Source organism: Macrobrachium rosenbergii, chromosome 54, assembly GCF_040412425.1.
Source record: "Macrobrachium rosenbergii isolate ZJJX-2024 chromosome 54, ASM4041242v1, whole genome shotgun sequence".
In the NCBI taxonomy this organism is placed as follows: Eukaryota; Metazoa; Arthropoda; class Malacostraca; order Decapoda; family Palaemonidae; genus Macrobrachium; species Macrobrachium rosenbergii.
In genome coordinates this window covers 38,798,182-38,812,375 of record NC_089794.1, presented here as the reverse complement: position 1 = coordinate 38,812,375, position 14,194 = coordinate 38,798,182, and the positions used below count along the sequence as shown (strand labels likewise).

Below are 14,194 nucleotides of genomic sequence, written 5' to 3'. Positions count from 1 at the left end.
CTTATTACTTTTCCATCAACAGCTCGAAACAAGACAGGAACTGAGTAGCACATGGTACTTGATAAAACCAGTCCTAATGAAAAATGAAATGGGTTTCATAAATGGATAATAAAACAGCTGACAAAATGACATGATAAAGGATGGAACTTCAGACTACTAAGCTGAAGACACTAAGTGGTGAATTTCAACTTTTTTTTTTTTTAAGTTTGACTTTTTCTTTCATTGAAAGGATCATCCCTGCTCTATAGATACATTTAAAACTTAAATAAAAATTTACCTCCAAGTCCAACATGAAACATAACAGCCGTGAAGGAGATGGGGAAATTGGAAATGTTGACACCTAGTTTGGCCCACTGAAAGAAATGAAATAAAATTAGCCTTTGACAACTACAAGATGAATAGTATCTTCATTAATGTATTTTAACATCAATGTACTTCAAGTGCATTTAACAACATAATTTGTGGATTTAACAACATAATTTGGAAATCAAAAATGTATAAATTAACCACTAACCATTGCAAAAAGTAACAATAAAGGAAGGATGCACAGAACTGTAAATGTTGTCGACACCAAACTAGAAGGTCGAGGATCAGGTGTCCGGAACAAGTGCTTTATTTCTGGGCGAGCCTGAAATCAATAATTACTACAGCATTCTGAAACGTCAGCGCTGCACAAAACATCATTTACAAGAATGTTACAGAAAATGTAGTATAAAGAACTTAAAGCACTTTATATAAGTGAATGTCTAAACCCGCATTACATATTTTTTATTTCATTTGGCATCTATACACAACAATACAGCTGTGCTGTATTTAGAATCACAACCACATATTAAATCTGTTTCTTAAATTTCACCTTAACTATGTTTTATCTTCAGGATGCCATACTCTACAAATTCAAACATGACCGAGTAACACTTTTCACCAGGACTTTACTTACAAGTATTACAGCCAGGTAATTAAACCAAATTCTAGAATCTCTCAGATGTCCATAGAGATTTGTTACTTAAAGCAAAATCATACAAAATGGAAAATTTCAGCAGTCAAACATGGATACCCAAGTGAATCTAGACTCAAAAATTTATTGCAGCTGAAGGGAAGCCACAGAAAAATCTAGCATATTATCTATTGAGGAGCGTCCACTAATGATGTTTAGTAATGAGACAACTTACTTATCCTTAATATTATTTACATTTCACAATCATCTTGGTTTATAATTCTTTACTGTACATTTGTCCTCTCTTCATCTGTTCACTTAGTTCTCTTCGCAAATAATTCTGCAACTTTTTTTGTCTTGTTCTCATATTTGCCCCTTACTCAAGTGCAAATATTTTGTTTATGATATTTCCAGCATCTGAAGACAAATGCTCTATCTTCACCTATAAAAATGTCTGAATGAACAAATGCTGCATTTTCAGCTATAAAAATCTCTGAATACAACAGACACTCTGAATTACCTATATGAACTTAATTTCAAATTTACCTTATACATGTAGTCTTGTGCTGGGGTACCAACACCACCTTCAGGAAAACTCAGGGAGAGCTCACCAATGTCCCACATTACAGGGTTGCTAATTGCTGCATCCCCAATGATCACAGAAACTGTGTAAATACCGCTGACACCGGCAAACTCCTTAACGCTGCTGCTGACATCCTACATTCCAAAATTTTCAAAATCAATTCTAGGTCTATTTAAAATCTTCTCTATTTGCAAAACATTGAGCAGTATCCCAACATTCTGCATAAATACAGAAAATGCATCAAAAGCCTTTGTTTTCCTATGTTAATTTACTAAGTGAGCAATGTACTACATATATCCACTTTTGGATTCTCACTTTCAGAAAACGACATATTACTTACCATATCAAATTTATACACGTCATTGGAATCGGTTTCGGCAACAAAAATGATCTCCCTTTTGGAAACCTTATGGGTAATCTTTACAAAGGCTTGGTGTACCTCTGTAGGCCGCCCAGAAGCAGTATCCCTTACGAGGAACCGCAGCAAGACACGCTGATGCTGGTCTGCTACTACTGGTTCAGAAAGCGTAGTGGGATACTGTACTCTGAAGCAAGAAAAGAAAGGACTTTTAAAAATGTCCATTTAAACATTACATGGCACTTAAAAGATACTATACCACAGCATTCGAAAAAAAATGCATAATCAGTAACATGTAAGAGGAAAACCTTGAAATACAGAGTAAACAAGCATTCTCATATTATCACAATGGCAATCTATGACCTTTTCTGACACCCAAACAACTTCTCTCTGAGGTCTGTATAAAGTAAATATTACCCCATTTTAATTCCTTACAGCACCTTAACCTTAACACCTATGGGCATTTCGGAAGGTTAAGTTATGCACAAAATGTACAATAACTGAACCTAAGATATCACATTTTAGCACTCTCCTTACAGAATAAGTATTAAAAAACATGAAAAATACACAATGACAGAATAACACAGACAGTCCCCTTTCATGAATGTCTATGCCCAGTGATCTACCTTCATACCAAGTTTGCTAAGCATGACAAACACAGATTTATAAACTAGAGCACAAATGGAGGAAAAATACTCACCCCTATTGTGTGCTGGTAAAAGATTAAGAGGTTACAAACACCACTCAAAAGATAATTAAATTTAGAACAACGAGCATAACTATGGCAACAAAATAATAGTGATATGAGATTTGATATACGCAACTGTCATCTGCATTTCAAATACCCTCGCTTCTTAAATAACAGAGTTAAAATAGTCATAAAAATTTATACCTTACGCAAATGAAAAACAATATTTTACAATAAAACAAGTTTTTTTATAAGCCTATTGATCATAATTGGCCTCGTTCTGTGTTAAACAGATCAAGCCACACCAACTTGAAGAACTGGAAAGAGAAGTTCCATCATGAATGCTCAATTCACAGTTCACTGTGTCAACCAATATTTTTCATTCTTCTGTGCCAACCCCCATGTGGATGTGACAGGCTGGGAGGAGGGTACTTAAAGATTATGATGTTTGGGTTTGTATAAAATCTGTTTTATGGTAAAAACACTGTATGCTACATGACTCTCATTTTAGGATGGAGCAGGAAGATGAACAAATAGGAGGCAGGTGAAAAAAAAAGTCCAATGGATGCAATGGAAGGTATAACCCCTTAGTATTACAAGTGCCAAGCACCAGATGCATAAAGGAAATACTTCAATAAAAACACCTCCATTTACATTAAAGGATGACAGATGAAATCGAGAAGAGCCAGAATAAGGGCATGTGAGAGGCATGCTAATGCCAAAAGACTGTTCTAAGAATACCAGTGTCCCTGGTAAAACTAAAGAGCAGAGAAGAGGAGAAACACCTAACTATGCACGAGCAAGAATCTGTTGAAGCAGACAAAAGAGAGAGGTCTTGAAAGAGCAATGGAAAGTCTTTCAAAGAAATCTGTCAAAGCAGATTCAAGGGAAGGGACAGATCAAAGCCAGAGGGCTGGAAAGATACAAACTGTTGCAAGCACAACTTGAAAGACCCGTTAGGACAGAAAAGAGAGGCTTCAGAAGAGCAGGAAAGGAAACAAAAACCAGGAAGTTTAAGCGTGAGTCCTTACTATGAGATTCTCAGCCACAAACTCGAGGATAAACAGCAGTACCAGGATGGGTGCCAAACAATAATTTTCTTAAAATCTTACAATCTACAACAAACCAAGAAATAAGATTTATAAGAAATGTCGTGCTAGATATTGTAAATGCCATGGAAGGTGGACAAAAGAGGTATTGTTGGTAGGTATGCACTTCGTGATACATGAGAATGAATGGGTATCATGCAAAAATGTAAAAGAATTTGTCAAAATGTGTATCAGTACACTGTAGATGGAGGAGCAAGATTATGGATGGATAGTGAGGAGTGGTAGTGGTTAGAGGAACATCTGAGACAATAAGATAAGATATAAAAAGTTTACATTCCAGAGGAAGTGTGGAAATATAGCTTCCACTGCAATTTAGCAGTTTGATACAATAGTGAGCAAAGCACATAAAAGCATATAAGTAAATCAATGTCAAATTGTGAAAGAAAAAAGCATATATCTGAAATAAATGCAGACCTATGTCAATGGATAGAGTATGTTGAAGAAATGCTGAATTTTGGGACAAAATGACACAAGAGGACAGAGTTACATGTTAAGTTTCAGAATACTTGTGGAAGTGACTACTGAGAGCAAGTTGCTGAAAAACACACACCAGAAGCCAATGGGATTACAAGGCAGTACAGTGATGCAAGGGACACTGAGCAGCTGCCCAGGGTGAGTTAAACCTTAAATGAAGGTATGAATTAACAAGAAAAGAAAACAGTCATTGTATACAAGGAAAAGTGTGGACCAAATGCTTGTAAGATCTACAAGAGAGATTTTAAAGGGAGAGAAAATGCTGTGGCATACATGGACCTAAAAAAGCTTATGAAAGAATTAATATACACATTTTCATAATATAATGAAGTGAGTTAGAATATGTAGAGGGGAGAGTGACTGGTTTGCAGTGGCATGTTTCCTTGACTAATGTCTTTAGGGATGAAGTGATACAAGAAGTTAGAGAAACAACATTTAGAAGTAGATGCAAAAATTATCAGATAAGACGATGGATTGTGGAGTATGGAATAACTGATGTTTGGAAATGATACAGCATTATTTGGGGACCATGAAGAGTAATTGCAGAAACCTGTGTATGTTAAAAAATTGCAATGGGAAAAGGTTGAGAGTAAACACAAGGTTTTGAGAGTGAATAGAAACCTGGAAGATGGAGCAATGAATGTTAATAGGGACAATGGAAGACTGAAATCAATTCATGTGTTAGGTATTTGGGAGCAATTATAAATGATGACAGGAGAGAAGAGGAAGTTACTGGTTAGGTGAAGTCAGGGAAGTAGCTGGAAGTGTGCAAAGACTGGTTAGTCTGGAGTGTTCATGGAAGCCAAGAATGGAATATATGACAAGATTGCTGAGACAAATCTCCTTTATGAAAGCAAAAAGGTTCAAGCTATTAAATCAAGTTTGCCTAGAACATGTAACATATGAAAAACAGAGTCATTTACTTTATGTAAAGGTTCTAAAACAATAAGCCTTTGTGTAATGGAATGGAATATAAAATTTGGGCCAAAGGCCAAGCACTGGGACCTCTGAGGTCATTCAGCACTGAAAGAGAAACTGGTAATAAAAAGGTTTTAAAGGTGTAAGAAGATGAAAACCTCACAGTTCCACTATGAAACAATTGTTAAGAAAGGGTGTACAGTAAGATAGAAGAAAGAGAATATAAAGGGAGATATAGTAAAAAGAACAAGAGGGGTTAAAGCTAGGGGCTGAAGGAACACTGCAAAGAACCTTACGTAATGCCTACAGTGAACCGCACGAGGTGCACTGACAGCATATCCCCCCTATGGGGATTAGCCTTTGTGAAAAGACAGAGTATGCTGAGATAGTTTACTATGTGGAAGAATTGAGGAGCATAGCTTGGTGAAATGAGCTTATAATTTTGAAGTGTTGAGAGGAAGGAGGACTAAATATGACAAATTTTAAATCAATTTGTATTTTCATAACTAGCAAACCTGCAGTCTTAACATATGTGAAAAAGTTCTCTGGCGCAGCTGGAGTCCGGTTACAAAAAGTTAAAAGAAAATAGGTGGTATCTGGACAAGGGTAACATGGTGGTAGGTAGGAGGAGGAGCCAACCTCCTACAACCCATCTCCGGAAGATATTGCCAGTTTTCTCGGACCCAAGTAAAATGTGAGGGCCTGGCTTGAAGTGGGCATTATATGTTAAGACTGCAGGTTTGTTAGTTGTGAAAAATACAAACTGATTTAAAATTTGTCATTTGTTCATACACAAAACAAACTTTTGGTCTTAACATATGGGAGACTTACTCGTGGAGGGAAGATACAGAAAGCCTCAGAACAGAACCAACTGGAGGTTCCTCACCTGGTCTCACTTCCTGGCCAAGGATGGGTATGGGAAGGAGTCGAAAGCCTTTGAGCTGTAAAGTAAGGGTTCTTCTTACCCTTGTAAGAAAGAGGAAGGGACTTGCTTCCAAGGTAGTTTATATCGTATATGAACAATCAGTCAAAACTAATGGAAAGGGCTCAACACTCATCTGTATCTGATCAGTTCCAGCGCATGATGGTTGAATTCTCTCCTCTGCCCGCCAGTAGCAAAGGCATTAGAAAGAGAGAGGGAGTAGACCAGTCATTCTCACTTTCAAAACCAATCATCTTAGGTTAGATACAAACTGTCACGCTAGGGGCACTGGATGAACTACACATCTTGTTGAGCAGCCACCACCGGACCCAAGGAAAAAGTATCCAAGGAACTGTAGGCAATATCCCGCAGATGGAAGGATGTGAAGGTGGTCTGGCATAACAAGTACCAGCCTTCAATATCCTCTGAACTGACAGGTTTTCTTTGAACAAGATGGAAGGTCCTAGTCCTGACATCATGTGCTCTTGCACGCACCAGATTGGCTTTTGGATTGGAAGGAGAAGAGTAGGCTTCTTAAAGCCAAAAGGAGACAGAATTACTGGACACTTCTTTCTTGATCCGGCCCGTACTAACACAAAGTCTTCGGCAACCCAGTCTGAGGTGTCAAGTCCTCTTCAGGTAGTTACGCAGTGCCATAACAGGGCAAAGGTAACTTATTGGGGTCATTACCAATGAAATCTGTCACAGAGGGGATGGAGAACTTCTCAAATTTGTCATGAACTGAGGGACTTTGAGTTTTGGCTACAAATTCCGGGACAAATTCGAAGGCTACTGACCCTCAACCCATTGTGTGTTTAACATTAAAAGATAGTCTGTGTAGTTTGCTTACTCTTTTGGAAGTTGCCAAGGCCAAAAGGAAACCAGTTTTGAGTTAAATTCCTGTCAGAAGCTCTTAAGGGTTCATACGGACACGTCAGACTGCTCACCACCAATGTTAGGTCCCAATTTCGAGGTTTAAGGTCTCTTGGGGAACAGGACTGCTCGAAACTCTTGAGAAGCATAGAACTCTCCCATGAAGACAATAAATACATGTCTTTGAGAACTATGACCAGGGCAGCCCTGTAACCCTTGATTGCAGATATTGAAAGTAGTTTCTCTCTTCGAAGGAAAATGAAGCAGTCTACTACTTGCTGAATTTTAGTTCTGAGTGGAGAGAGACCCCGCTGACGACACCGATCACAACAGACAGCCCACTTTCCCTGGTACACAGCTATAGAAGACTTCCTGAGGTACCCTGACATCTAAGTGGCTGCTCTGCGAGACAAGCCTCTCACTTGCAAGAGATACTGGATAGTCTCCACCCACGAAGAGATAGGGACCCTACCAAATGGTGACATCTCTCAATGTGCGGCTGACACAAAGGGTATACCAAGGAAGAATCTATCTCAGGGCTTCTGTCAGTAAGGTTAGAAGATCAGGGTACCATTCTGCGTGTGGCCACAAGGGAGCTACAAGGGTCATCCTATGGTTCTGGGAAATCATCATTCTGTTGATGGCATGGCGGATAAGGCAAAAGGGAGAGAAGGCGTAAACGTTCAGATTGTCCCAGGGATGTTGAAGGGCATCCTCCACCACCGCACATGGATCTGGAATGCCGAACAAAAACCTCAAGTTTTCTGTTGTGTCTCGTTGCAAACAGGTCAATAGACAGCCTTCCCAATTGAAGAAAAAGCCTTTCTGCCACCTCTTGAAGTGTTGTAGTGACCAATCTGTTCCCAGAACCTGACCCCAGCGATTCAGCTTGTCCACAACTATGTTGTTCTTCCCTGGGATGTATCTGGCTGAAAAAACTACCGACTGAGAGACCGCCCAATGGTGCAGTTGTACTGTCAGGTCATGAAGATGACGTGACACTAGCCCCTCTGAAAGGGTTGGTATGCCTGGTAGGCCTAAGGAGTCCCAACACTGACAATTGCACATCACCACCTGAAAACACACAAGGTGGGGGAGCCTCTACCCTCTCGGGGGAGTTCTCTGGGAGAGCAGGAACATTTACATCAATTAACAAATCTCCTGCACTCCCAATTGAATCTTCTAAAGCCGAAGCATTAGAAGAATGAAAGGGAATAAAATCTTCTATGGGAGAAGAGGCAGCGTGAGAAGATCTCGGAAAGGAAGAGGAAGAACAAGAAGGGGAACACGGAAACCACCATTGAGGATGGAAAACCGTCCAAAGATGGTGGCGCGGACTTCCTTCTATAACTCCTCCTATTACCAAAACTCTTCCATTGCTCAGGAGGCCAACAAACATATTCAGGGCAAGGGTAAGCTCTACATCTAGGACAAGTAGAGGGTCTTTGGCAAAGGTAGGCAGGAATCAGGAACAAGGAATGTTGTCAACACCAGGACATTTCCTCTGGAGTTTAATAGGTTTAGGAGGGTCGTGGGATTGCATACTCAAGAGTAAGAACACACAAAAAACACACTAATCACACAAACACCAAAAGGAAAAGTAGAACCCAATGGCGAATGCGGGCAGGAAGTGGAAAAATAACCGGCTTTTGGAGAGCAAGCAAAAATGCTTTCTCCTACAAAGGCAGTCATAGAAAAACTGACGATATCTTCCAGAGATGGGCTGTAGGAGGTCGGCTCCTCCTACCTCCATCTTACCCGTCTCCAGATGCCCCTATTTCCTTGTAACTACTTTTAAACAGACTTCAGTTGCACTCAAGAACTTTTTCCCTTGTGTAAAGACCAAAGGTTTGTTCTGTGTATGAACACATCCAGGAACTGAGAATGCATATAAAATAGAGGTGAATAGCACAAGATGCATACAGGGTTTGACAAGCTGCTGATAAGCATTCTGTGACTGAAACAGCCAACATTGTAGATTTTTTTTGCACGGGTACTCATACATAAGTCAGCATTCAAAGTATGAATATGGCAGTGACTACTGTCTTGTGTCTTCTTGAGATCTAACCCCTATTACAGGGAAATAGTTTTTTTGTTGGAACAGTCATACCTTGAGTATCTAATCCTTGTTACAAGGAAATAGTTTTTTTGTTGGAAACAGTCATACCTGGAGTAAAATCACTATCAATTTCCTCACAAAAGAAATTGGATTAGCAGTAAATGTATAAAATCCCTTATGATGAGCATACAATCCAGTCACTGGGCAGTATTTAGAAACCGGTTGTAAATGGTTTCAGCATTGTCCATCCTTTAAACTACTGCATATCTACATCTTTATCCTACTTTTTCCTTTCACTCTGATGTGTCCCTTCTTCCCCTTTCCTCTCTTTTTCTGATATATTCCCTTATTTTCTTCTAGATGATTTTGTCTAATACATATCAACAAGTAAATTTTCCATAAAATTTAAGATACGATCAACATACAGTAATAAACTCTACTTACTTCTGAAGGCTGGGAGCAGTGGACTGATCTGCATCAGCAGTACCAAATTCAACATTTTCAATGTTGATGGCAGTGAGAACTTTAAAGGTGAGCTGTGCAGCTGTGTGGCCAACAAGTCTAGAATCTGATGCACCAGCACTGACAACTAGCTGGTAAAATCCTCTTTCTGGTTGTCGTGACATGACGTCTAACTCAAATACACCCCTGCAGACAGAAAATAGAAGAGAACAGATTACACACTGGAAACAAATTCTACAGATAACCCCAATAGGCTAAAGGATCCTAATATTGGTTGAGCCCTCTCAACATTGTGAGAAATTTAAAAATTGTAAACTAAACCACATTACAGCAGTAGTTTTATTTACAATGTTCTGCAACCAACTGGGGGCCTCTTCAAGAAAGTAAATCAAAATGACAAACAAATAATCATAAGATACAACAGTAAACAATAACTCTAAAAGAGGAATTCTTAAAGGAGGTCAAAATTACACAATTACATGATTGTATGCAAAACAACCACATAAACTAATCATCTATTACAATGTCACATCAAGTCATGTTTTCCAAATAAGTTATTTCATCTGGAATTATTTTTGTAGCAGCAGGTAAATTATACAATATCTAACCCAAGCTCATTTATTTTCCCAAATGTTTCAGTAGTCCTTTCTACTGTTTACAGAAGGCGAATAAAGCCAGGGGTACAAACGTATCATATTTATGCCCACAAGCAGGCTTGCAGTGTCTTCAGGAGTTTTTCTGATTGGCTCCTGAGACTCATGTTCAGCAATGATTTCCATCAGAGGATGGCGAGGGCCTCCTTACAAGAGATGGTAGCAGTCAATGTCGCCACCCAGGATCTTTGTGTTCTTTACAATCTGCTGGCATTGGAGGGTGCTGCCATGTTCCCCCATTAAGTGCTGGTAGACCACCCTTTCATGTAGGCGAACAGCTATCCTCTTGGAGAGACAAGCCATAGTCACATCAATTAGGAATGGCAGCATCCATTCTCAGGATGTTATATTTGGTAAAATACTCTCCTCTTCAAGGGATCATTGCTAGTGAAGGAATTGTTCCTCATGAGGTACTGGGCAGTCTTCAAACCCTTATAGTAGACCATAAGGTCAACTTTTTTTGTCGACATCAGTGGAGATTCTGTGAGCACCAATGTAGTTCTCCAGGGCTACTTCATCATCATATATTTGGTGTTCATGTAGCCACCATAGCACTGTCTAATGGTCCTCTCAGCCTTGCAGGGGGCATGGTTCTCATGTCAGTACAACCTGTCAACAGCATTCTCATCATCCTTGTGATAGTTTTCTTTTTTCTCTCTCTCTCTTCCTTATGGTTTGTGTGAAAAAAGTCAATGTTCTCTTGTTGAAATGTATTTCTTATTTATTTCTGTTTTCAGCTGTATGTGGTATCATAAATGTTTGTTTTTGTTCTTGCCTATTGCCAGGAGTGAATGAGGGCTAGGTTGAAGGACCAACTTTTCCCCCTTGTGGTAACCTTAAGAAATAACCTCTATGCTACCCCTCTGTGGTACACTGTTTGGAATTTGCCCTCGGAAGTTTGCCTCTTTGGGTGGTTGAGGCTGTGAGGCAGTTCGGCCAGTCTCCAGTTGTTGTGAAGGGTACATCAAGAAGTTTGATATTTTGGTACTTTACCGCAGACACACAGTGGAAAAGTGGAAGATAAGGCTTCTATGAGGAAGAGCTTTCTGTTTACTGACAGCAGGTGTTAAGTACGGAGTGTACAGCAGAAATATGTGTCTATTGTATTTTTTTAATCGGAATCAATTTAGGCAGGTGATATTTCTCATGCTATCTTCAGGTATTATAAAGGGCAAGGTATGATAATGCTGCTGATGTTGATTGACCTTTTTTGTGTTGATTGATTGTAATGATAAGCTTGTTGTTTAAAACTGGGCAAGTTGGTATGATTTAAGATGGCTATTTTGATATGTATCTGTTTGTCAATGTACTAATTTATTGAAGTCCCTGGTGTTGTACAGAGCAAAGTATGACATATGGGTACTGTATATATATTATTGTCTGTTGATTTGTTCTCCTGTTTGTATTTAGTACCTAATGTTGTAAAGGGCAAGAAAATACTGGGTATATATTTACTGTATATCAACTGTTTTCTTGACAAAAGTAGTTAAAGGGAATTGTTATGTGCTGGAGTGTGTGTGGGTTGGAAGTGGTAATTTTCCTTGGTAAAATTTCATTGCTTACGTTTTGTGTTTGTTTGTACTGTATATATACATATATTGTTGTTTCTTTTGGTTGCCTAGTGTTGTGAAGGGGCCAAAATTTCATCTATTTTTGTAAGGGGGTTTAGTTGTAGAATAAATTAGTTTTATGAAGCTGAGCTTTTTGTGAACCTTCCAAATTTTCACTTTGGGTGATCTACCTCAGTCTTGCTCTAGATGAGTCCCAATATCCTGACAACACAACGGAAAACAGTGTGCGAGGCCACTTAGGCGTTGGGACTAAGGATTTTAATCTTTCCATGCACTCACCACTCCCGTTAAGGTCAGTCGGTTTTCAGATCTCCAACTGGAAGTCTTGAGGAGTACTGGTGACACAGACATCCAAAAAATAAATGGCATCATCAACGCTTCTCTCACATGTGAGGAGAACTAATTCTTCCTCAGAAGTACACTTATGCCTCTCAAGCTCATTCTCACTGGCAATGCAGGTGAAGGTGTCATCAAATACTGAATGTCTGGGGATCCTGCTGACAGTGCTGCTCAATAATGCCACTAGTAAAATTTTGCAAACAACACACTGAGGGGAGAACCCATGGTTACTCTGTTGATCTGCATCCATATCTGCCCATACTGATCAACATATGGGACCTACTTAATGCAGATCTCTAGCAGATACCTCCGGATGTTTAATGTCAGAGTAGACTTGTCTCTGTGGCCTGTCAAAAATCATCCTAATCATTTCATCTACAGAGACACTGGTAAGGAGGCTCAACATCCAATGACACCATGATACCCTGGGATGACGCAGCATGATGCCTGTCGAGACACTACAGCCAAAGCAAAGCAGAGTTCAGTAGTAATGTAAAACAGCAAGAAATTGCAATAAAACCTGAATGGCATCCAGACAGCCATTTTCTTTTATTGAAGTTTATTATTATTTGGTTAGAGGCTTTTTCTTTCAAAATTCTGTTCAAACAAATTGATACCTTAAAAGGATAGCACTGCCTAATAATAATATTATTATTAGAGTACTGTGCAGGCCTTCTCTTAGGCAAACTGTGTTAAAATACTGATACACAGCAAGTTCTTGTAACAAGTTTTCCTATTTTTCTTATATAGGTACTGTAATAAATTGCATCTTCAGTCAGTGAATGCAATAAACTTCCACGTACGAGAATGAGAAAAACATTAGCATTTATTAGAGCATATACAGTATAACCCAGTAGGGTGGTAAAGACAAGCTGAGTGAAGGCCTGAAGCCACTACCCTATCTTAGGTCCTGGTTCTCATATTTTCATATTGTTTTGTCACTATTGCACTTTTCTTGTTACAAATATTCCTTGTATAATGTCAATCCCTTGATCAAAGCAGACTTCAATAAAATTCAACATTAACCTACTGGTCATAACCAGCAGACCATATTTTGTGCCCTGTAATTAGAATGAAATATATGGTGAATCCTTCATGTGGCAATCTTTAAGGCCTTAGCTCTTCGAGGATTTCACAGGAGGAACTACTGCTAGTCCTGGATCTCCTGAACCCTGTCCATCTTACAATGATTCCAGCGACATTACAGTTAGCACCCTTAGAATGTCATGAAGGAAGGTGTTATTGCTAATTCCAGATCACAGTCCAGTACATTTCCCTATAATTCTGGAAAGTCTCATGTTAGGAGTTGCTGGAAAAAGATGACGATCATACCCACACTATTCTACCATAAATAGTTATGTTTGTAGTTACTTTTGCAGCTCTGATTTCTAAACATTTTTTTCCTTCTTTCTTCAACTCCTAACCTTTTTCCCTTCTTTTTTTCACATTTTCCTTTCTATACTAAGCAACCCTTTAAAAAAGAACTTATATATAGAAGGGTGTTGAAATGAATGCATATTCTGTACTACACTTGCCATATGTTAAGCAATACCTTACTGAGAGTACTAGTTTCATCTGTATTTTTACAGACCACTTTCTATTTCATAACACTGTCCTTTTTGACAAATATACCCCTTCAGTTCGGGTTGAATCTCACAACAATTTCACTATATACTTTTTCTCTTCTTAATTAACCAAATCGATGATGCAGTGTTTTCTAGTGGGTGAGATGCACTTCAAAAAGTGTCCTCCTTTTTTCATGCAAAGGCAAAAAATGACAGACATGGTCACAAAGTGCAAATAGTACTGTAGTGATCGGGGAGGTAAAGCCTACCCAAGCTTAACCTCCCTAAACTGATCAAGTTTCTCAGTCTTACAGTAAATCAGGTTACTATGATTTATTTTTTCAATAATATTTCCTAGACACAGTATTTTATCTTTGTTTCTGAATTTTCTTCTTTCATCAAACTTTCTCTCCTTTCCTTGTTATTTCTCCTATTTTACACTACTGTACTGTATTTATTCCTGATTTGGCTACTTAGTCTGCACCCAGATCTTCATGCATTTAGTATTTCCTTGACTGCATTTAATCTGATCTTGTTTTTGATGTTATAACTTTTTACTCCTTTTTGCATCAAACTTTTTCTTCTTTCCCTGGTATTTCTTGTTTATTACATTTCCATATTGCATTTCACGGTCAGGGCATCCAGTACCGTAGTCAACTATTTCCATTTAAATTCTATTTGGC

At 38.8% G+C, this 14,194-nt stretch overlaps 1 protein-coding gene across 8 annotated transcripts in view; it reads right to left on the bottom strand.

Annotated features, from left to right (window-relative positions):
- OstDelta (oligosaccharide transferase delta subunit) overlaps positions 1-14,194 on the bottom strand; it is a 41,391-nt gene that overhangs the window by 12,748 nt on the left and 14,449 nt on the right. For all 8 annotated transcript variants that reach the window (XR_010851950.1, XR_010851949.1, XR_010851947.1 and 5 more), the window contains exons 9-13: positions 9,366-9,569; positions 1,861-2,065; positions 1,484-1,654; positions 515-628; positions 278-353 (exon numbers count right to left, since the gene is read on the bottom strand). Coding sequence is in view for 4 of the 8 variants with exons in the window: in XM_067097992.1 (XP_066954093.1) it covers positions 278-353; positions 515-628; positions 1,484-1,654; positions 1,861-2,065; positions 9,366-9,569 (770 nt within the window). In the remaining 4 variants the exon portion in view is untranslated. The remainder of the gene's footprint in view (positions 1-277; positions 354-514; positions 629-1,483; positions 1,655-1,860; positions 2,066-9,365; positions 9,570-14,194) is intronic.